The 21974-nt window shown below is 40.9% G+C and overlaps 2 protein-coding genes across 5 annotated transcripts; one reads left to right on the forward strand and one right to left on the reverse strand.

Annotated features, from left to right (window-relative positions):
- Positions 1–1490: 1490 nt before the first annotated feature.
- On the reverse strand, positions 1491–14318 carry ark2cb (arkadia (RNF111) C-terminal like ring finger ubiquitin ligase 2Cb). Of its 4 annotated transcripts, none has more exons than XM_005452170.4 (9): positions 13742–14314; positions 10235–12842; positions 9781–10111; positions 9482–9613; positions 8671–8800; positions 8383–8487; positions 7950–8045; positions 7329–7432; positions 1491–5216 (listed from the first exon to the last, which is right to left on the reverse strand). In XM_005452170.4, the coding sequence occupies exons 3-9, from the start codon at positions 10011–10013 to the stop codon at positions 5099–5101; spliced, it is 918 nt and encodes a 305-aa protein (XP_005452227.1). In that variant the 5' UTR covers positions 10014–10111; positions 10235–12842; positions 13742–14314; the 3' UTR covers positions 1491–5098. The 4 variants fall into 4 exon arrangements, with proteins under 4 accessions (XP_005452227.1, XP_005452228.1, XP_005452226.1 ...); XM_005452171.4 differs by having other exon boundaries at positions 10235–12781; positions 13742–13972; XM_005452169.3 differs by lacking the exon at positions 10235–12842 and having other exon boundaries at positions 9482–9610; positions 13742–14318.
- Positions 14319–16281: 1963 nt separating this feature from the next.
- LOC100709974 (ATP synthase subunit alpha, mitochondrial) lies at positions 16282–20615 on the forward strand. Its single transcript, XM_003446094.5, has 11 exons — positions 16282–16447; positions 16919–16994; positions 17428–17597; positions 17802–17975; positions 18381–18547; positions 18651–18951; positions 19072–19296; positions 19401–19508; positions 19624–19768; positions 19851–20001; positions 20084–20615. Exons 1-11 carry the CDS (start codon positions 16388–16390, stop codon positions 20160–20162), a joined length of 1656 nt encoding a protein of 551 aa, XP_003446142.1. The 5' UTR covers positions 16282–16387; the 3' UTR covers positions 20163–20615.
- Positions 20616–21974: the final 1359 nt, after the last annotated feature.

Consider the following 21974-nt stretch of genomic DNA (forward strand, 5'->3'; position numbering starts at 1 on the left):
TCTGTCTCCTTCACCAGAGTCACAAGAAAAGCAGTCTGAAGGTGGTAGGTGCCCAATAATTCATACAGCTCTTTTTAGTGTGCAAGACATGAGCAATGTGCCCTGGTCAGTCAGTATCTCTTTCGGGATGCCGAATCAGGAGACGACCTGAAACAGCGCCTGCGCTGCACTCTTAGAAATGGTGCACAGTGCCACTGCTTTGGGATATCGGGTTGCATAATCCACCAGAACTAATACACAGTGATGCTTCATTACATCACAGATCAAATTTTGTTGACCATTAAGTATGGACGAGATACATTGAACGTGACACATGAAACAAAGACAAAAGAAGAACATACAACATTTGCACGGGGATGATGAAATGAACATAATATAGACCAAATTCAAAAGAATGTATTCATAATTTACAATAAATATTTATATAATAAAAACTTTTTTTTAACATACAGATGTTAATAATAGCTGTATGCGTCATGATGTTTGTGCTGTCTTGTTTGGATTGGCCCACCTGTTAAGGAGTAGATAAAGACATAGACACACATAATGTGATCATTAGCATTATGACAGTGTCCCAGTTATTTCTTTATATGTTGATTGTTTTTTAAAATATGTGTATCACCACATGGGCAATATCTATGATTTTCAGATTTCAGGCAATCTTGGATTGCAAAAGAAATACAAAAAAACAGAACTTCATAAGTCATAAGTAGCTCATCTGGCTTACTGTGACTATTGTCTATAACAATTTACAAGGTATTGTAATCCATGAAATACAGAAAGAATTCGATATAGCAGGTTTCCTTGTCATTCTGGCTATATTGCTAATCGGGATGAAGATCCAGTGAGAACAATAAATGTGACCTTGACCTTGACCGTGAGCGCAATATGGATGAAAACCTACTAGGTGATCAAATCTGACCAATACTCCAGGAGGATTAGTGAATCTTGTCAGCTGGATGGATGGACAGATGACGGACACCTCGCCAAGGCATGACTTTATCGGTCATGCTTGTCTTATTAGTGAACATACTTTAACAAGTGGGCAATATATTTGTCAAGTAAAAAAAAAACTCCACTTTAATATCGTCCTGATTTTTCTTTTTCTTTTAGCTGCTCCCTTTGGGGGTCGCCACAGCAGCTCGTCTGCCTCCATCTCACCCTATCCCTAGCATCCTCCTTTGTCAAGCCAGACCTCGGCATGTCCTCCTTCACTACATCCACTAGCACACAAAGCCTGTCTCAGGTACTCCCTCTCCTCTGCACTCCTGATTCTACACCTTCCACTGTTTAATAACATCTTGATTGCTTAATTTAAAATCCAATACAGTGGTGTACAGAGGCAAGCTTGGAAAGATTGTGCCGTTTTCCAGAATGTGTGGACCCACCATTACAGATCTATCTGCGATATGTTGTCCAACACGTGTAACAGCTTACAGTTTTAAACGTAATGTTTTTTCTAAATTCAAATGACACACGGATCCGATTAGTTCTCAGCATTTTAGGCAGTTTATTTGAAAAACACATACAAAAAGATCATATACAAGACAATAAATAAAAAAGAGACAGAACAGTTTGGGTTAAGCTATGCAACTTTTTGCATCATCATTAGTAATAAATACAGTACAAAATCCACCCAGAGTGAATCTAAAGATTTTCCACAATATTCACTGATCATGTTATTCTTCATTATGATTTAGCTATTGCTTTCATATTATTGATACATACTTCTACTTTTCTATAAAATACTCAAGATCATAAAACATTGCGCGGTTACAGCAAAACAGCAGTGTGTTGTACAAAGATGGCCACTTCCCTTTTTCACTGGCAGGTTAATAATCAACATTTTTTCAGCAGCAAAGAAACATCTGAAATATTCAAGAAGGTACAGCATCATATTAAACACATCTACAGAGCTACTCCCACATACACATAGGAAAACCTGAGAAGGACATGCATTAAAAAGCTTGTGCTTTAAGTTCTACTGTTCATTCCGGTTCATCAGCTTGAGTTAATACTATGGCTACTGTCCAGTTCGCTCTGGAGTTATGGGGTACACTGTGGAGGGCACGGGGTAAGGCCAGTGAGAGCACGAAATGAAATCATAATAGTAAGACCAGCCAGCTTCATTCCAATCCAATATATGTTATAATAATTTGCAGGATTAGTAGAGTATTAATAAGAAATGCACACCGAAAACGTAGTTAGCTTATTATACCCAGGTGTAAAACATCTATATTGTATAACCACAGTACACCAGAAGTTTGCTCAATAAGATCAATGGCTCAAGTTAGCATGTTAGATATACGTCCCATAATCCCACACAAAGCAACTGCCAGCAACAAATAATACAGCTTGTAATGTGGGTCGTAAAGAGAAGCACTAAATTGAGACCCAGATATGATTTATATTGTGGTCAACTTAAAACGTGAAAAAACTAAAATAAATGTGACTGATTATGACAACAGAAGCGAGCTAAGACAAAAACCAAAAAAAAGGGCTGCACCCCGACATCTGCTTTGCATCAAAGCAGGGATGATGTCTAGAAAGTAAAACATTTATTAAAAAAGAAAAATCGAGAGATGATATGAATGGAATGTAATCCAGATCAACAGCACCATGCTGGCTAGAAAAAATGTGTCGGGGGAAACAACCCCAGTCGATTTTTCAACAAGTTTCTTTTTTTTTCTCTCCTCTGAAAAAAGAAAACACAGACGGCATGCAAAAGCATCCCCACCGACCAATGCATAATGAGGTATTCTTTTTTTAATATTTTGTGTTATTTTAAATAAATATATTGATTAAATTGCAAAGTTATGAGATAGAGACATTAAATATTCCACCACAATAGCTAGCTAGCTACAGTTAGTAATAAATAATGATTGTTAAATACTTAAGGCATCTTTAATCACAGCATTCTATGTGAACTAGCAAACCTCCATTTTCATCCATCTGTAGTTTTTTGGATGGAGGTTTCATACGAAAAGAAAGAAAAAAAAACAAACGAAAAAAACAAACGCAACACAAACAGTCAAGTTACCCTCCAATAATACACAAGGAAGCATGAAAATATTTAACTGAACTGGAACACAAACTCTAGGACAAGAAGAACCCACACCACCAAAACAAAAAAGAAAAAAAATCAGGCAACTCCATATTATAGTGCATTTACAAAACACAAGCTACATTAGAACAGCAATAAATATGTTTTTGCAGCATTGCAGCTTTTTCTTCACTATGGTTAAAGTGGACAAGGACTCGGCATATTAGTACCATGTCCAGATTGGCATGTGAGCAAAAGAAAAAGAAGGAAGAAAGAAAAGAGTACAGGTAATAAAAAAGAAAGAACGAAATGGCAGGGAAAAAAAGACAATTAAAACAAAATTAATGTTAAGAACAATTGTTTGGTATTTTTCAAATGGATGGCTTTTTCTCCCTTTCACCCTCCTTCAAGTGAACTACGCCAACATGGTTCATGCATGATATAGAAAAACAGCTTCTATCACTGAACGTATCACAGTTGTTCTAGCAATACCATACACTACGACCATGGGGGGAGAGGGGGTGGGGACAGTCATACACATTCTAGCACATATCACAGGCAAACTAGTTTGTATTGTCCCTGTAACACCAGACACAGTCTTTTTTTTCTTCTTTTTTTGTTTTTAAATCAAACAGTGGGAGCAACTCAGATTGAAATGAAAGGAGCCGATACACAACAGAGGCCATTCACTGGATATAGAAATCACATGTGCTTGTTCGATAGGCAATAAGGTTCTGGTGATAGGTAATACAAATGTCAGGTACTCTGATGGCAAGACTCAGGCACTGCATCCTCAAGCTCATGCCGGCCTCTCATGATCACGAGCGTGACCATGACCATGAGCGAGGCCACAGAGAGGAGTTGCTGTTAGACACGGATCCACCGGCAGCTCTTTGAGTGCTGTTAGGAGCGCAATGCTTAGCTGGGCGATGATCAGTGTCTAACGGCAACTTTGGTCTACTCGGGATGAGTGGGGAAGGGTGCGGGGGAAGGAGTGGGGAAGGGGGTATCAGGTGCATTCTTGTCCTCCTCTATGAATGAGTGGGATCATCAGAGTCATAATATACGGTTCACATGCACAGACACAGTCCCTGTTTCTACTGCTCCACAATATTAACGACACAGCCCAAGCCTGCCATACAGCATGCACATCAGAGGCCTCTGCTCTAGATTATAGAGGCCCGACTACGACACTACACAGATCACTGGAAGCCATGCCTGCAGTTAGCGTTTTTAGCATCAACTCTGATGGCATCTACTAACTGTAAATCCAAAACCATGTTAGACAAGAAAGAGGGATTTTTGGCCTTTTTACATGACTAGCTCTTTCTCTGGTTGCCTACGATTAAACACACTGAATATTCTTACTGTTAGAGCTGTATTCACCCTCTCTGTAGGTTTATTTTTCACAAACATATTTCTCAAAAGGCTTTTGCTTGCTACACAACACTGTTACTCTGTAAATACTTATTCAGTACTATACTCCATTACACCACAAGCGTTCAGCTACAAGAGTTCACACCAAACAACCTCATGCTAATCATTTGATAATGTTCTGTACAGATGTGCTGAGGGCTTGGGCAGAGTGCAGCTTCAAGGATTTTTCACAGGCCTGGGGAGAGGGATGGGGCAAAGGGTTTGGTTATAGTGGCAGAGAAATGGCCTTGATACACCACACTGAGCTGGGGAGGTTGGTCGTCAGAGTACCCTTTCTCTTGGCGGCTGTATGGAGAAATGTACACAATCTGACAGAACTGTGTGAAGCCTCAGCACATCTGTCCATACACGTCCACTCCTACCTTCAACATCCAGCCAAGTCCATTAAACCGAACCTCAGTCCAGGCGCCTATCTGTGCATCAACCCCCCCCCGTCCCTCGTTGCGTTGTAGGTGAGTGTGCTTTGTTGATCCCTCTGTCACAGCTGTCTCAGAAGGCAGGCTCGTTGAGTGATGCAGAGGGGAAGAGGGGTGTTTGGCAGAGCCTCTCCCCCTGGAGGGAGGGCAATGGAAAATTAACAAGACCAAGATCCAAAGCTGCAGAAGTCAACAGGAGCTATCAACTGTCGGGGGTCAGCTGAGTCTCAATGTCCACTCTGCAGATGGGGCATTTCCTGCTGGTGGCCAACCACTGGTCCACACACGCCTGGTGGAAGAGATGCATGCAGGGTAATCTCCTGAGGAGACAGGAGAGACAAGGTCAGGAGTTTAAAACAAGCATAAAAGCGTCCTTCCAAAATGTCAAGCTGTGTAATAATCCCAGAGGTTTACGGTATAAGTGGCTGATTGATCACCAAATCTAGACAAAAGTCATTTTTCCTGGAAAAAAGAACATTCACAGAAATGTTGATTGCACACCACTGCTTTCTATTTTACAACTACAACATAATTTGACACGTCTTGAGAAGATGTTAAGAGCAATTTCCCTGCAGTGAAAGTTTTTTCACAGTGTGCCAATTACCTGCTTTAAAAGTAGAGATTATTTACATACAAAATCTGAATTTCCTAATATTTTCTAATGCATTTACTTATGCAGCTGAATTAAGTTGTTTTTTTCATGTGTCTACAACAGCTGGAATCAAAGTTAAATTTAATATTTCACTAATTGTTAAAGAAAAAATACCAAAAAACACAGAGCTGCTGCTTCGTCAAGGTGAGAATTTGCTGTTTTTCTTCCCCAATGAGTGAAAGTAACTAAAGCTTTTTGACAATACAAGCACACCATTTTCTCAAATAACAAAAACCAAACTATAAATGGACATTTGTATGATTTTTTTTTTCTCTTTACACCTTTTTTCACACTCTTAGCTTGAATAATATTTAATATTTAACATTTAAAGATGGTTTCCTGCTTGATGTGAACCCAGAAGTGACAACAAGCTTCATCCTCCAGCTCAACTAACAGCTGGATAAAACAACTGTTGTTGCTCTGCTTTGTTACACAAACTTCACGGTCTTTAAGTCTTCCACATGCGTATGATTCATAGGTCTGTCATACCCAGGAATCCATTTGTATCCAGAATAAATCCAGCCATTGGACTATGATTCACGTTTGACATCTGAAAGCAGCTCACATTTGACTTTCATATGTGGGGGGAAAAAGCTTAAAATGAACGTTGTACGTCATAAGGAGGATTTCTGTGTTTGAGGTACAATAATGATATATTTACTGTGGGTGTTCCTTCATATCAAATCACCCGAAATGTATTTTAGGACCACGTGTGCCAAGATTTGCTTGTGTCATAAATAATGGAGGATTTTCAACATAAACCAGAGCAAACGTAACACAATCAAGCTGAGATGTTGGGTGTACGCTTTGTTTGAATAGAATTAAAGTCTGCTACCAAATCACAGCTCCATCCCTTCCTTAAATGCAGAAGATTCTGTTTATTCTTCCCTCCTTTCCGCCTATTCAGTGGGTAAAATAATTTGCTCTGTCACTTCTCTGGCTGAACACATCACAACACCGGACACACATCAAAAGATTCTGCGAGAAGCTAATGCTGCCCGCGGGGAGGGTTTTTAAGATGAGGTGCTGGGAGAAATCCAGTGATGGGATTTTAAGACATGAAGCTTTTTAACTTAGGTGGCAGAACCAGTTTAGGGTTTAGAAATGCTTAGATCCTGTGTCTTTATATCCAGTTTATGGGAAAGAATTGTGGCTAAGGATAAATTAGTAAATTAATCTCTAAGGACTAATCATCAGCAAAAGCATTTACTCTGACAGGCTTTGGGAGAAATTGTGGTCACAGGTGGAAAAGCACATATTATGGACAAATGAGACATGTTGCAAGCATTTTCTATCCAATGTAGCCAAGCAAGAAGAAGACCAGCACAGGAGCAGTTTGATATAAATTCTAATTAGAGGGCATGTTGATTAAACAGGCCTCATTTTTTAGAGGGGTAACTAAACCCAGTTGTCTGTGAAGGTAATGCAATTAGTTTTGTAGGTATTAATATAGTCATGAACCCAAGTTAAGGGACGCATTTAGGTTTAGTTAGGAGAGGAGCAAAGTAATTCCAGTTCCTCCTGAGGGGGACATGAATGTCTAAATTGAAATTCAATGCAATGCATCCAAATCCACAAATCAACCTCAACCTGCTGTTACAGGCAAAGTCACTAATCATCTAACTGAACCACAGTGGTACATTCACTGAATGACAAACAGACTGATAATGCGATACTATTTCAGGATGTGAGAAACAAATACATCCTTCTAGGAAAAAAAAGAGCTTTCATGCGCAGCCTACATCAACATCTGCATAACCAACCAAAGAAAAAGCAGTACCTGACATCCTCGCCATCCTCCAGCATCGACAGACATATGGTGCATTTTTCATCGGTGTCAAGCTCCTCATCATCCAGACACATCTTCAGGTCCTGTGGTATTCTCTGCACAGATAACCACACAAGAGCAAACACACTTTAATTACTGAAGTGTGCAGTGTTTATGCCACAGGGGTCTCTGAGTCAGCTCAGGCAGAATAAAAAAAAAGTCTTTGAATTATACTTCCCAGAAAAAAATAGACATCAAGATGGAAATGACTCAATTACTCCTGCTCACTCAAAATGTACCAAATAATCTTGCATTCTGAGTATTTGGGTCATATTTGGCATAGACGTTTCTTTAAATTCATTCCACGTACATATCTGCAGACAGCTGGATGAGTCATGCAGCGCCTTGAACTGTGAACACTGCAGCCCTGTCTCGCTAATCTGGCAACGGAAATTAGTTTGACCTTTGAACTACAGTGACAGACGTGACCTTCATTCCTAATCTTTGATCCTTTCAACCTGCTGCTGCCTTTCGCTATCCCTTTCTTTCGCATCTTCAGTTCTTCCCCTTTACCGTACCACATCAGAAAGGTATATTTAATCCAGCTAGGAGCTAAAGAGTCTCCAGACCTACCTTTTTGTACTTGTGGGGGAAAGTGAATCTCTCAATGGTGGTTTGGACCGCTCCACGGTTTACGCTGCCCAGTCTGTCCTCCAGCTGCAGAAGCTCCTATGAAAAAAATCCCAGTTGCCTTTAAAGGAAGGACCTTTCTGTATTTTGCCACTAAAATAACAGAAATAAATATGCACAATAAAAAGATATTAAAGTGTGTAATGTAATCAAATCGGTGCCTTAAGGAACAGGACACCTTGCTCGAAATGAAAACAAATGGCATGAGATTAAAGGCAGCTGGACCATTTAAAGCATCTGGAGCCCTGGGTAATTGGAAATAAGAAAATCAGCTACACGCTCAAGCCTATCCAGAGATTGGTCACAGAGAAAACAATGATAAATTAGTGTAGACTGGTGCGTCTGCTGAGGAGAGCGAGGAAATAGGCGCACAAACCTCATAGCTCTCTCTAACTGCAGATGCGTGGCGGGAGGGGTTGAGACTCTGCAGAGCCAGCAAGTGCAACTGGGGATATGGGTAGTTTCTGATCTCATGGACAACCTAGGAGATGACAGATAAAAGAAGCTAGCGTCAGCTTTGCAGCAGAAATCAGAAAGAACAATAGGGACACGGGTCATCCCCGGTTGCTGGGTGTTGAGATTAATCTCAGAAACCAGGAGAAGAGTCGCCGTGAGTTCATCGAGATGAACATGATTGATCGTATGGAGGCAGAGGGGAGCTCACCACTTGCGTTGAGGCATTGTTTCTAGGGAAGTGGTGCATCCTAGGAGAGGTCAAGTAGTGCTGATAGTGCTGCGGCAGCGGGTGGATGTGATACTGGTGGGGGGGAAGCCCAGCGTCCACACTTAGATCCCTGGACAGAAACGGAAAAAACAAATCAGCCAGTGGAACACTGCGAGGTCTCTGGAACACTGAGTTTCGATAACAGCAGACTTGTGTACTTCTGTAGCTGCTCGATGGGTAAATCTTTTAAACGGTGAGATTGCAATATGATTTTCAAAAAATATCTATATCCCCATACCAGGTCAGATACAACAGATATGATTACATGAAAATTGGTTATAATGCAAGCAAATGTGTGAGAGTTGATATTATAAAAGTAATCAATACACATGGACCAGCAGAAGGTAACTAGACAAATGGCTGTAGCACACATAGCTAAAATTAAGCGATGAGCTACTTAAATAAATACATTAAGAAGAAGTTTGGGAACTTCTTGATTCTTTGGGTCATTATTTTGTGTGTTTTTTTGTCTTTGTAATTTGTACTCTGTGATTTCACTAAAGACTCCCATTGACAAGAGTGCTACAACAGCAATTTATTTGCTTTCAACTCTTCATCTTGAACTCATTCATTCAGATCTAAAATGTGTCTGTAACTGACATTTATCTTAAATGGTCAAAGATGAGCTGGTAAAAAATTGTTTTCACATTATGAAATAAGGTGTCTGTTGATGTTTCTTCTTAAAAAAAAAAAAAAAACCTCTTTGCATCTGTGGCACTGCATGTGTCATTGAGAGAGATGCACTGCTTACCAGTCTGTGCCCTCAGCCAAGTAGCGGGGCTGCTGAACCACAGGCTGCGGAGGGACATGGAGGGGGGGAGCAAACTCATAGCCGGGTCGCAGCCTGTGGGGTTGGTGAGGAACTCTCTCTGGGGTCCGTCTACTAAGACAAATAACTAAGCATTTGAAAACATCCTGGAAAATAAGAGTTTATCATTTAAATTTAAAATGTCACTGCACAACTCCAGTAGTTACCAACGAGGTGCTTAGAACCAAATATTTTGTCTTTTCCTCTTTATTTTTTTTTGTACCATAAAGCTGTGTGGATACCTGGAGGGTGGCAGGATGTGTCGGTGCTGGGCCTCGAGGATCTGCTGCTGGAGGAGGTATTGCTGGTGTAATGCCTGAGGTAGGAAGGGAGGGGCGGGGATGTCCTGGAACTGGGGAGCAGGCAAAGGGTTGAGGGGCGAGTGGAGCGGAGGGCCGTGTTGGTGGCTGGGTGGGGCCAGGTGGGGGTTAATGCCTGACTGTGGCTGCCCTGGGTGGGGCATGGGGAAGTCCATGGGCAGCGGGGCCTGAGGACCTAACTGGAAGTGCCGGCAAGAGGTAGCATGGCTGTGCTGCTGCTGCTGTTGTTGCTGTTGCCGGTTGAAATGGGATCCTGTGGAGTATAAGGAGAAGTTGTCAGGTACCTGAGGGGGGAAATTAGTTGGAATTAATAGTAGGTGAAATGTGGTGTCACTGTGTGTGAGATATAGCATGTTAATGAAGCCCTACCTCTTACCTAGGGTGAAAAATACTTCTGTGGGGGTGGGAAAATGATGGTTACCACAAGTACCATGAGAATGAAAACCATTTTTGGTGCTCCACACAAAGCGCAAGCGTTCATTTCTTTAAATGTATTTCCAGCCCCTGGATCGACTCCTCGTCTTCACAGACAAAGGAACTGGATCAGAAGAACTGTACCCCTATACAGACATCGACGCAGCTCAGTTCTTGTAAATTCTGCAGCTGACAGCAGGTCAGTGCACTCAGAGGTAAACCATTATTACCTCACTGCCTGTAAAAAGTATATTAAACTGTTTCTCTGCCAAGTCTCTATCTACACAACTGTAAAGAACAATTTGTTCCATATAAAAAATTAAACTAGACATTAAATTCACATTATAAATGTGCTCTACTGAAATCAGCTGTCTCTCTGCGTTATACACTTCCAGTAAAGCTCTGCTATTCTTCTCCCATATGAACATTCAGGAGCTGACAGGAAATAGCTTGAATGCTTTTTTTAACTCTCTCCAACCACAGCTATTTGGCAACTGCAGCGAACAGACTGCTGTCGAGACTTGACAAGGAGTGGAAAATAAAGACATAGGCTAGCTTGTGCTGTGTTGCAATATGGTTTTAATACCCTGGTTAAGCTTAAGGAGATCTTTTTCTATCATGACGGGACTGAGAATAATAAAATTTAGCTTTGATCAGATTTTGGGGGGAGGGGATCTCTGCCAAAGGGAGCCACAGTTATGCTCTGCCATGTCTGACTTTTAAACAGTTTCTTATAGAAGTGCAAAAGACAAGACTACTTTGCTCGTAAACACTTGATTTCTTCAAAAAAATAAATAAATAATAATTTATGAAGAAAAAGGCAAAGTCTACATTGCATTTACTCGGAGCACGCTTGAAAATTGCAGGTCGAATTTTAATTACAGGAAAGACAAGCAGTGTGGCTTTCCAGATTTCACATTTCAGCTTGACAGTTCGTCAGCGTAGCCGAGCAGACAAGATATGACCTTGCTGCCGTGGGTCAAAGGCTCAGAGTCTAGACTGCAAGTAGCACACTGCGTTTTCAAGCGTCTCAGTGAGAACGATCACCATGAATGACAGCAGATAGACTCATTCAGGGCCCTGCAATGAAGTAAGCGTGGAAATCGTCTATCTTTGTCACAGCAGGAGAGGAGGTGGGTAGGTGGGTTGGTGGGGACAGGGGTGGAGGGAGGGGAAGGGGAAGGAGGGGGGGGAGCAGATAGGGGACAAGGGAGAGGGAGGACAATAAATGGAAATCAGCAAGAAGCACACTGAAGGTTAGGAAAAACACTATATTCTTTATTGAAAAATATTAGTATTTGTGGAATTTGTGTTTTCTTTCTTGTTTGTTTGTAATAATAGTATAACTCCATGCAACAAAAATAAACAACATACACTGAAGGCAAGGCCCACCATGCTCCATATAGGGTTAAAAAGAACAAAAGCGGCATCCAATGAGCAGACGTGTTGGCTACAGCACATGATTTCAGTACAGCAGGGTACATCTTTTCTACAGAAAGATTACATTGGATTTTTCACTAGTCAAATGTAGAAAAAACATAAACAAAAAAATTATGAATCATAAATGTGACCATGCATTGAAAGTACTATTACCAGAACAAAAGGTAAAGAGAAACCACAACCAAACAATAAAGACGTTATTACTAATAGAGGATCTCTTTAGCAGTGCAGGAAAAATAGGCATCCCTGTGAAATGGATAGCATTTTGGTCTTATGTTAGTGGGGTAAATTGAGAAGTGATGAACCACCAGTGAGCATGTTTTCCTACTCAAACGTTTAGAGTTTCAGATGCCTGTAAAAAGGCAAAACAGGCCCTGACAATTCAGTGTGATTCAAAGCTTGAAATTTGCAAAAAGGGAACAAAAGGATTACACAAAAAAATGGAGACAGTTATGGCAGGTTGTTGTGTGGAGGTGCAGTGTACCTTCAGTCATTTCAAGTGACAGCGCCACTGGTTTAAATGTTACGCTTTTAACAGTACAAAATGGCATGCACGTGGTCCCAATTTCCATGCTTTAATTTATTTATTTGGGTTTTTTTTTTTCAATCGCAGGTCACTTTAATCATGTACATTGCACCTTGTGTGAAGAGAAGAAAAAGATGAGCCAAATTCTGGTGTTCAACAATGCAGTGCAGTATTTGAGATCATGCAAAATGTATCCACTTTACAGGAATTTACAGCATGTTGTCTATCAAGACTGGATGGGAGGTACACAATGACATTCAACTGATCTAGAAAAGAGCTAAAAATGTTTACTCAGTGCTACAGCAATTTGACAGAAAAAAAGACAAAAAAAGGTGCTCTGTCCTAGGTGTTAGCTATTGTTTTAGTCTGTTTAACATGGAAAGTCTATGGCTGAGTACATCTTGGGAAAGGGGGGGGGTGCTTTTTTAATACCAATGTCGTCTTCTGATGGAAAGAGGAAATGAAGAAGGGATTCACAATACAGCTAAATGCAGAGAACAGGCAGAGGCCACGCCACACCACACAGCAGCAGATGATCATTAGCTACACAATGGGGGGGACGACAAAGATCTGATAAATGCAGAATGTAGAGCCAGCCTCCATACTATGAAACAGGGAAATAAGAACAGAAATAAAAGCACAATGAAAATCACTGATGCCACTGTTGTGAAATTAATGTTGCACTGTAGCTTTATAATTGTTAACTGATACCCCACACTCGATTCTTTTTCTTTTTGCAATTCGGCAGCTTCAAACAAACAGCTGCTGAATTGCCAATTAGCAAATGAGAGAAAAGGGCGACGGATACACTGATAGCCCGGAATTAAACGCTCCCCAGTCGACTGGCCACGTATCGATTAGCACACTGGCCAATTGAGAGGGGTAATAATTGTAATAACTACTGAAATCACGGTGGAAAAAACGGCGAGCGTTAGCAGAAGCAGATGATCTTCAAATGACATCATCCGTGCACAGATAAGCTGACTGGCTGGACAGGCTACGTCTATTTTGCGGTATTTTTCTTTACAGCACAAACACGATAGTTTCGAGGAAACCTTGGATTTTTTCTTAAAACCTCACAAATAAAAATGCACCGCACGTTAATAAAGACGTCTGTTTATGTAGGAATGTGTTTCTTTTTCTTTTTTTTTACATGAGGCTTTTTGGCCGCACGTCGCGTGCATGTGCAAGCCTTTGTGAGAAATGTTTCAAGAAATAGTCAGAGCCCAAGAAGCCAGTTAGCTTATCTGTAGCAGCGAAGTTAATTTTTAATTCGCTGTATTTGCACCTAGCAAACTTTATAATTCGGTGCCTTATATTAATCTGCGACGGATGCGAATATAAAGCGTTATCACGTCGGAAAGCAATTTGACCGTTAATTTCATGCTAGCTAACGGGAGCTAACCCAACGGCGGAGCTCGAGCTAGCTAGCCCAACAGCTGCAGTGAATATTAAGATAAACAGGGCACATGTTTTGGATCGATATGAATATTAATACCGTACCTCTGTTTCTTACTGAGCCGAATACAGGAAGAACCAGATATCCGACATGCACTAACACCATCCTGGGATCCTTATTTTATGATTCCGCTGGGTTATTTGGAGATGTACAGTGGTAGTAGCCCATGCGGATCTACATTCAGGCGGCTGGTTGTTGCTGGCTGGCTGGCTTGGCTAAACACTACAGGCGAACCAAACCAAACGACTGTCTGACTCGCCTGGTTGTCGTTGACAAAAGCAGACATGTCATTTGTTGTACGGAGCAAAAGAGGGCGATGTTGCAGCGCTACATGCCAAAGCTGCAGCTATCTCTGGGTTAACCTATCCGACCTTGCCAAGTTAATCTTTATAGAAACAATGTAAACACATTAACAGGCTTAAAAAGGCAAACGGCACATTGAAATAACTTGTAGTCTTGACTTTAAATAATGAAACCCCCACTTAAGGACCACTGTTGTTTAGTAATGTACGCCCGCAGCATTAGCAGACTCACTGGAAACATATTTAAAAGAATAGTAGTAGAATAGTAACAATAAACGCATTAGAGGCAAAGATGTCCTGGCTAGATGCGCTAAGGCCTACATTTCCCATGATTCAACGCAATTGCTCTTTTATTAAGCATTCGCGGACAGTAGGAAATAATCAAAAATATGATTTCCCTGTCTGCAAAAAAAAAAAAATCACACGAAGGTACCCCCAACTCGGAAAAGCAAGTTACTAGATAAGATAAATAAGTACGTATAAGAACGTTATCGCGTGCACTTAAAATATACTCACTGGCCTATTTGTTTGGTTTTGCTTAGTTCATTGTTAATGTAAATAATCAACCAATCACATGGCAGCAGCTCAAGGCACTGACCTGCTGAAGTTCAAACAGAGCATCAGAATGGGGGAGAAAGCGAATATAAGTGACTTTGAAAGTGGCGTGGTTGCAGGTGCCAGATGATTTGGTATGAGGATTTCACAAACTGCAGATCTTCTGGGATGCCTTGATGATTTTAGAGGCCAGAGGACTATGGTCTGACTGTTTTGAGATTATAGGAAGGCAACAGTAACTCACATAACCTCTTTTACAACCAAACTTGGAGAATAGAAGTTCTTCTGATGGCTGTTATCAACAGGAGCTTTCATTGTACTCAAATGGTCTCCACATTGACCAGATCTAACTCCAGTAGAACACTTCTGGGATGTGGTAGAACCAAAGACTTCCACCATGGATGTGCATCAGACAAATTTACTGTCATGCTGGTATAGAGCAAAATCTCTGAAGAATATTTCCAGCGCTTTGTTGAAACTTTGTCACGAAGAATTAAAGCAGTTCTGAAGGCAAAGCAGGATTCAAACAGTACTAGCAAGGTGTAACTAAAAAAGTGACCAGTGAGAAAAACCTTTTATTGACAGTAACCCCAATAACAACTAAAGTAAAGCATTATCTACTATTATATACTGGGAACTGCTTTTGACTGTTTGTTTAAAGGCATTACATTAAAAGAGAGGACTGTATTCACATGCATCAAAAATATATATACATATAAATGCATTTAATTCAGAACAGCAATGTACCAACTTCCGGTCTGTTTTGCTAGTTGTGCCTTGCTGTTGTGCTTTCTCTTGTTTTTGTATATATTTCTCTTGTTTTTTATATATCCCTCTTAATTGTCTATATTTCTCCTGTTTGCTATTTATTTCTGCTGTCTACTATTTATATTTTATTTTGCCACAGTTGGTGCGAAGCACCCACAGTTTAGTTGTATATCTTTTTTGCCATTTCCAACGCCTTCTCAACACACTCTCTTCACTCATTAGCATTAGTTTTATTTCCATCCTTAATCACTCTAAACTGCTACAAATCCTTTCCAGCTTTCTCTCTCTGTCCAGCCAATCAAGCCTTTTTCTCCTTCCTCAAATACCAGCCTTAAATGTAAGTCACTATAAGCCTTTTCCTTTGCCTTTGCCACCTCTCTCTTAGCCATATAGCTAGCCTCCCAGTACTGCCATTTGCCCCCACAGCAACAATTTCTTCCCCTACACTCTGATGAACACAGCTAAATAACCCACTGTTCTATCATTTAGGTCATGTGGACATATGCACATTGCACTACTCAATTTTGCAATTATAGTTTATATAGCTTCTTAAGACTTTCTGTAACTTGTTTTCTTACTTTATATCTATTAGACATATACAATATATATTGTATATACTGCCTATGTTTAAAAAAAATTAAAACAAAAAAAAACATTTATTTTCCTTGTATGCAGAGAGCAAAGTGAACCGGAGTCATATTTCTCATTTGCTTACACAAAGCTGGCCAAGTAAAGATGATTCTGATTGTAGTCTCTTAATTTCTTTGCTTATCACAACTTTTATTTACTGAAAAAAAATCAGTCCAGTTTTGTACCGAAAGTTTTTTGTTTGTTTTTTTTTATAACCTATTCCCCGATTTAAGTTAAGGTGGTTTGCACAAAATAACGTTTTTATTTTGTGCAACGTATAATTTCCGCGTCAGTAGGGGGCACCGATGAGCATTAAAGTGGGAACCAGGACCACAGTCGCAGAAATAGAAGAAGAGTTCATTCAGCCATTACATTCGCTCACAGGCAGGTCGGAGCTGTTAACAGTTGAGGACAGGTCATTAGCAACCCGAGAAAATGCTATCCGTTAGAGTTGCAGCAGCTTTGGCCAGAACCCTGCCTAGAAGGGCTGGATTCGTAAGTACTTTAATCAAGCAAGTTGCATTTATTAAGAATATTGCAGTAAGTTTATTTAATATCCGTGCGAGCATTTATGGGCGTGAAGGGTAACGTTAATGCCGCAGGCCGCTAGCTAACCTGTCACCGGCGTATGAATGCGTGCGAATACCCTTCTAATAAGTCCTAGTTAATAATCGATGCTAAAAGTCTTGAAATTGGATGTTTAAACGTGTTTTTTAAAGTTGCCCTTGTGAAGTGACTGACTTCGTCCTGTAGCACTAAATGTAGCACTTAAGCTAATGCTAGCTGTCAGCTAACAGCTCATTCAGCCACGCTTTGAAGGTCAGAAAGCCTGACAGCGCAACTCCTCTCCGCTGCACAAACTTACATTTGCCTCACTACAAGAAGCGCAGTTTTAATCCTTATTTAAATGTTTCTTAACTTTCATTTGCGCTCAACTTTTAATTAAGTGCTTGTTATTGAATCCAGGTGTCAAAGACTATTCCGGCCGCCTGCGTTGGGGTCAACCACCTCCACACACACAGACCATGGCTGCAGAAGACAGGTGAGAAAATCAAAAACAACAGACCAGAAACTTTATCCTGTACAATGCAGGGCATCTCATAAAGGCGACTTATTAAAATAATTGGTCCTGCTATGCCGGTGAAACTGCTGTGTAATCCCTGTGTGTATGTCTAATAACACCTTATCTTAGAAAAGGCATCATCAGTGTTTGGTGTTTGAGACCCACGTAACTCTTCATTCTAATTATGTCATTTAGAAATTTAAACCATGCATATTTTATTTCTTTGATTTTTGGATAAAAGCACATTGAGGTGACAAAATTAATCCTTTTTGCAGCATAAAACCATGAGGTTTCACATCTGTTTCTCAACTGTTCCTTGACTTCTAAGTGTTTCAATAGATTATTGGGGAAAGCTTTTCTAATCATTTTAACATCCAGTTGTATTTATTTTTTGACATTTTGTCTTTCACAGGCACAGCCGAGGTGTCCTCCATCCTGGAGGAGAAGATCCTGGGAGCTGACACCTCTTCAGACCTGGAGGAGACGGGGCGTGTGCTGTCTATTGGTGACGGTATTGCCAGAGTGTACGGACTGAGGAATGTCCAGGCAGAAGAGATGGTGGAATTTTCCTCTGGCCTAAAAGTAAGTCCAAAGGCACAAGGTTTCTCTCCAACCTGCACATCTTTTATATATAAAAATGGGTAAAGAGGAGCGGACCATGGATTTGTCTTGTTGAACTGACAATATTGTAAAACTAAAAAATGCTAACAGTTTCAAATCAGTGATGTTATGTTTCCTCAAGAAACCATATTTAAAAACTGCTCACAAGTTGTCCTTATCCTCCAGGGCATGTCTCTGAACTTGGAGCCAGACAACGTTGGTGTTGTGGTGTTCGGTAATGACAAGCTGATCAAGGAGGGTGACATTGTGAAGAGGACCGGTGCCATTGTGGATGTTCCTGTGGGAGAGGAGCTGCTTGGCCGTGTGGTGGATGCTCTGGGAAATGCCATCGATGGGAAGGTAATTAAACTTTAAAATAATTTTTTGTTTGGGATTGTGACATTCAAGTTAATTAACTAGGGTCTTTTTAAAGAACTTGTCACCAGGTATCTTCTTGTAGAGCAGCTAGACTACCTATTAATCAGCAAAACTGTGCCAGTTTAAGCTTTCATAAATGACCTTGTCTCTCATTAGTAAGCATCCACATGAGTTATTTGGACCAGTGACGAAATCTTGCCTGTTGTTTTGGGGGGTGTTTTTGTTTTGTTCTGCCTATTCATGACTAGTTCAGTAATTAAATGGCAGTCATCGCAACATGACTTATTTCTATATTTTTATTTCCCACCATTATGATACTTGCAACCATTTTGATGTTTATGTTTGCCTTAAATTGACTTCCTCTCTCTCTCTCTCTCTCTCTCTCAGGGTCCTCTGGGCTCCAAGGTCCGTAGGCGTGTGGGTCTGAAGGCCCCAGGTATCATCCCCCGTATCTCTGTGAGGGAGCCTATGCAGACTGGAATCAAGGCTGTGGACAGTCTGGTGCCCATTGGCAGAGGCCAGCGTGAGCTGATCATTGGTGACAGACAGACTGGGTAATTATCAAAATTCAGAGATGGGTTTTAAGAGTGGTTTGGTCTTTATAGGAGAGCTGTAGATGAGTGGAATATTTTTAAAGTTCAATATTCCACATTCCAGCAAAACTGCCATTGCCATCGACACAATCATCAACCAGAAACGCTTCAATGACGGAACTGATGAGAAGAAGAAGCTGTACTGCATCTATGTTGCCATTGGACAGAAGAGGTCTACTGTGGCTCAGCTGGTGAAGAGGCTGACTGATGCCGATGCCATGAAGTACACCATCGTGGTCTCTGCCACTGCCTCTGATGCTGCTCCGCTGCAGTACCTGGCTCCATACTCTGGCTGCTCCATGGGAGAGTACTTCAGAGACAACGGCAAGCATGCCCTGATCATCTATGATGATCTGTCCAAACAGGTGAGGATTTGCAGATGAATCTCAAATAATATTCATCACTAAAGTTTAGCATGTTGTGCAGACTTCTATCGGCAAATGTCACTATTATTCTCAAATTGAACGATTTTCTTTCTCCCACAGGCTGTTGCCTACCGTCAGATGTCCCTGCTGCTGCGCCGTCCCCCTGGTCGTGAGGCCTACCCAGGTGACGTGTTCTACCTGCACTCCCGTCTGCTGGAGAGAGCTGCCAAGATGAACGACAACTTCGGTGGTGGCTCCCTCACTGCCCTGCCAGTCATTGAGACTCAGGCTGGTGACGTGTCCGCCTACATCCCCACCAATGTCATTTCCATCACAGACGGACAGGTTTGTTTGAAAACTGTTTGGAGCTGACGTGTATCTGTTCATGTTTCGTATTGCACCTCTGACTTCTCCATGCGCCCCCCCCCCCCCCCCCCCCCCCCTTTTAGATCTTCTTGGAGACTGAGCTGTTCTACAAGGGTATCCGCCCAGCTATCAATGTGGGTCTGTCTGTGTCCAGAGTAGGCTCTGCTGCCCAGACTAGAGCCATGAAGCAGGTACGATCTGGTTGACCTCCTTTTTAAATGTATTCAAGGCTAAAGAATTGCATATAATTCAGCAGGAGGCTAAAACCTTAGATGCTCTCTCGTTTCATATTTTCCTACCTTACAGGTTGCTGGTACCATGAAGCTGGAGTTGGCTCAGTACCGTGAGGTGGCTGCCTTCGCCCAGTTCGGCTCTGACTTGGATGCCGCCACCCAGCAGCTCCTTAACAGGGGTGTCAGACTCACTGAACTGCTGAAGCAGGGCCAGTACTGTGAGTTACTATTATTTTTATTTCTCTAGAAATCCTCAGGGTATTTTACAGTGCTACTAACTGTCTTTAATGGTTCTTCCAGCTCCCATGGCCATTGAGGAGCAGGTAGCAGTCATCTATGCTGGTGTCAGGGGTCACCTGGACAAGATGGAGCCCAGCAAGATCACAAAATTCGAGAAGGCTTTCTTGCAGCACATTTTGAGCCAGCACCAGGACCTGCTTTCCAACATCAAGTAAGAAGAAAAACAAATCTGTATGTTTCAACAATATGGGTTTTTAAAGGCTCACTCTGACCTCATCTGTTTTTCGTTTCAGGGCTGACGGCAAGATCTCAGAAGCATCAGATGCTAAACTGAAGCAGATTGTACTGAACTTCCTCTCCAGTTTTGAGTAATAGCACTTCGATTGATCTTCAGTGAGCTAACTGTCTGTCCCCATTCTGCGTATATATGTGAACACACTGAAGGCCAAAACCTCCATGTACAGATTTGTCCAAATAAAATTTTACAACCCTGCGGTGGTGTAAAACTCTTCTGATTGTTTGGTCAGTTTGGAGTTCAAGTTGGTGCCCTCTGAGCAGTTTTCAGTGTGACGAGAACAAAAGCAAACATGTTTTGAATAATATATCAAAATGGAGAGGGTGATACTGCACATAACAAATTCATGAATGCTGTTTACTGTAAGTAGTTCTTCATAGGAGCATCATATCAAAAGGGGCTGATAAATGAGTATAGATCGACTTAAATGCTTTTCTCTGCTGGTTTCAGAACTTGGAGGGAAATGTAAGCCCAGTTTCTCAACTGGGGAAAAATGCTTAATAAATTCAGTGACGCTGTCATGAATCAGATCCCTGAGTACTGTCTTATGTTCAGAGATTGAAGAGAATATTTATGTCTTGCCTGGCTTAAATCAATACTGCATTCCACAGCTCAATGCATATTTATGCAGTTTTTAAATCTGAATGAATGACGACTTAAAGGAGCTGCAACAACAAAATGTTGCATTGTGTATTGACTTATTCTTTGAAATGAAAGTTCCTCACAAAAGGCAGTGCCTTCTAGTTATGCTTTTTCATAACAAGCTGTGTCAGTGGGACAAATGAAAAGTGGTAAATCTATATACGTTTCTGTTCATGTCCAGCAGGTGGCCATAAAATCTTAAATTCTGCTGCTAACGAGGCTAAGAGGTGGTTTACCACTAGATCTTAACTGTTGGCATTGTTGACCTGGAGTACAAAAGAATTAGTAGAAATGACATGATCTCTGTTTATGGTGTAAATGAAAACAGAATGCAATGATTTACATGTCTCATAAACCAAATACAAAAATCTTTACCCAGACACATTTTACTATTTCATGAAAAATATTTGCTTTGAATTTGATGACAAAAACATCTGAAAAAAATTGGGAAACAAGGCTGAAAAAGTAAGCGGTATCGTGGAAGGACCATTTCGCAACTAATTAGGTTAAATGGTAGCAGGTCAGTACTACCTAGTAATACCCAGTACTACTGGGTATTAAAAAAAAGTGCATCTTAGAGAGGCAGAGTGAAGACTTTTACTATCTCATCACTTACAATTACATCATTTAATATCATCAAAGGGTTCTGGGAATATCGAGAAATCTATGTAGGCAATGAACAAGGTCAAAAATCAGTGTTGTCTGTGACCTTCAGGTGCTCAGACAGCACTGCATTAACAGCCATGATTCTGTCATGGAAATCACTGCACGGGCTCAGGAATCCTTCAAGAACTCAATGTCTGTGAACACAGTTCTCCATGCCATCCACAAATGCAGGTTAAAGATCTTCTGTACAAAGAAGTAGCCATATTTGAACATCCAGAAACACCACCATCTTTTCTGCGGCAAAACCTATTTAAAATGGACTGAGGCAAACTGGAAAACTGATCAGGTGGATAAAAAATAAAATTCTTTTTGGAAAACATGGACGCCACATCTAAACTGAAGCAAGAGTCACCATCCAACTTATCAACTTCCAAAAACCTGCATCTCTGATGGTATCAGAGTGACCAGATATTCCTATTTATGTGGCTTGTACATACTAAAGAACAACTCAGTAAGATATGCAGTTTTTATTGTTAAGTTAGATATAAACACCTCTCAGCACTGTTCCACACAATTAGTGTTTTCCCCATAATCAGTCTGTTGGGATCTGGTCACACTGGATGGTTTTAGTGTTCATTAGT

This window comes from Oreochromis niloticus, linkage group LG12, assembly GCF_001858045.2.
Source record: "Oreochromis niloticus isolate F11D_XX linkage group LG12, O_niloticus_UMD_NMBU, whole genome shotgun sequence".
In the NCBI taxonomy this organism is placed as follows: Eukaryota; Metazoa; Chordata; class Actinopteri; order Cichliformes; family Cichlidae; genus Oreochromis; species Oreochromis niloticus.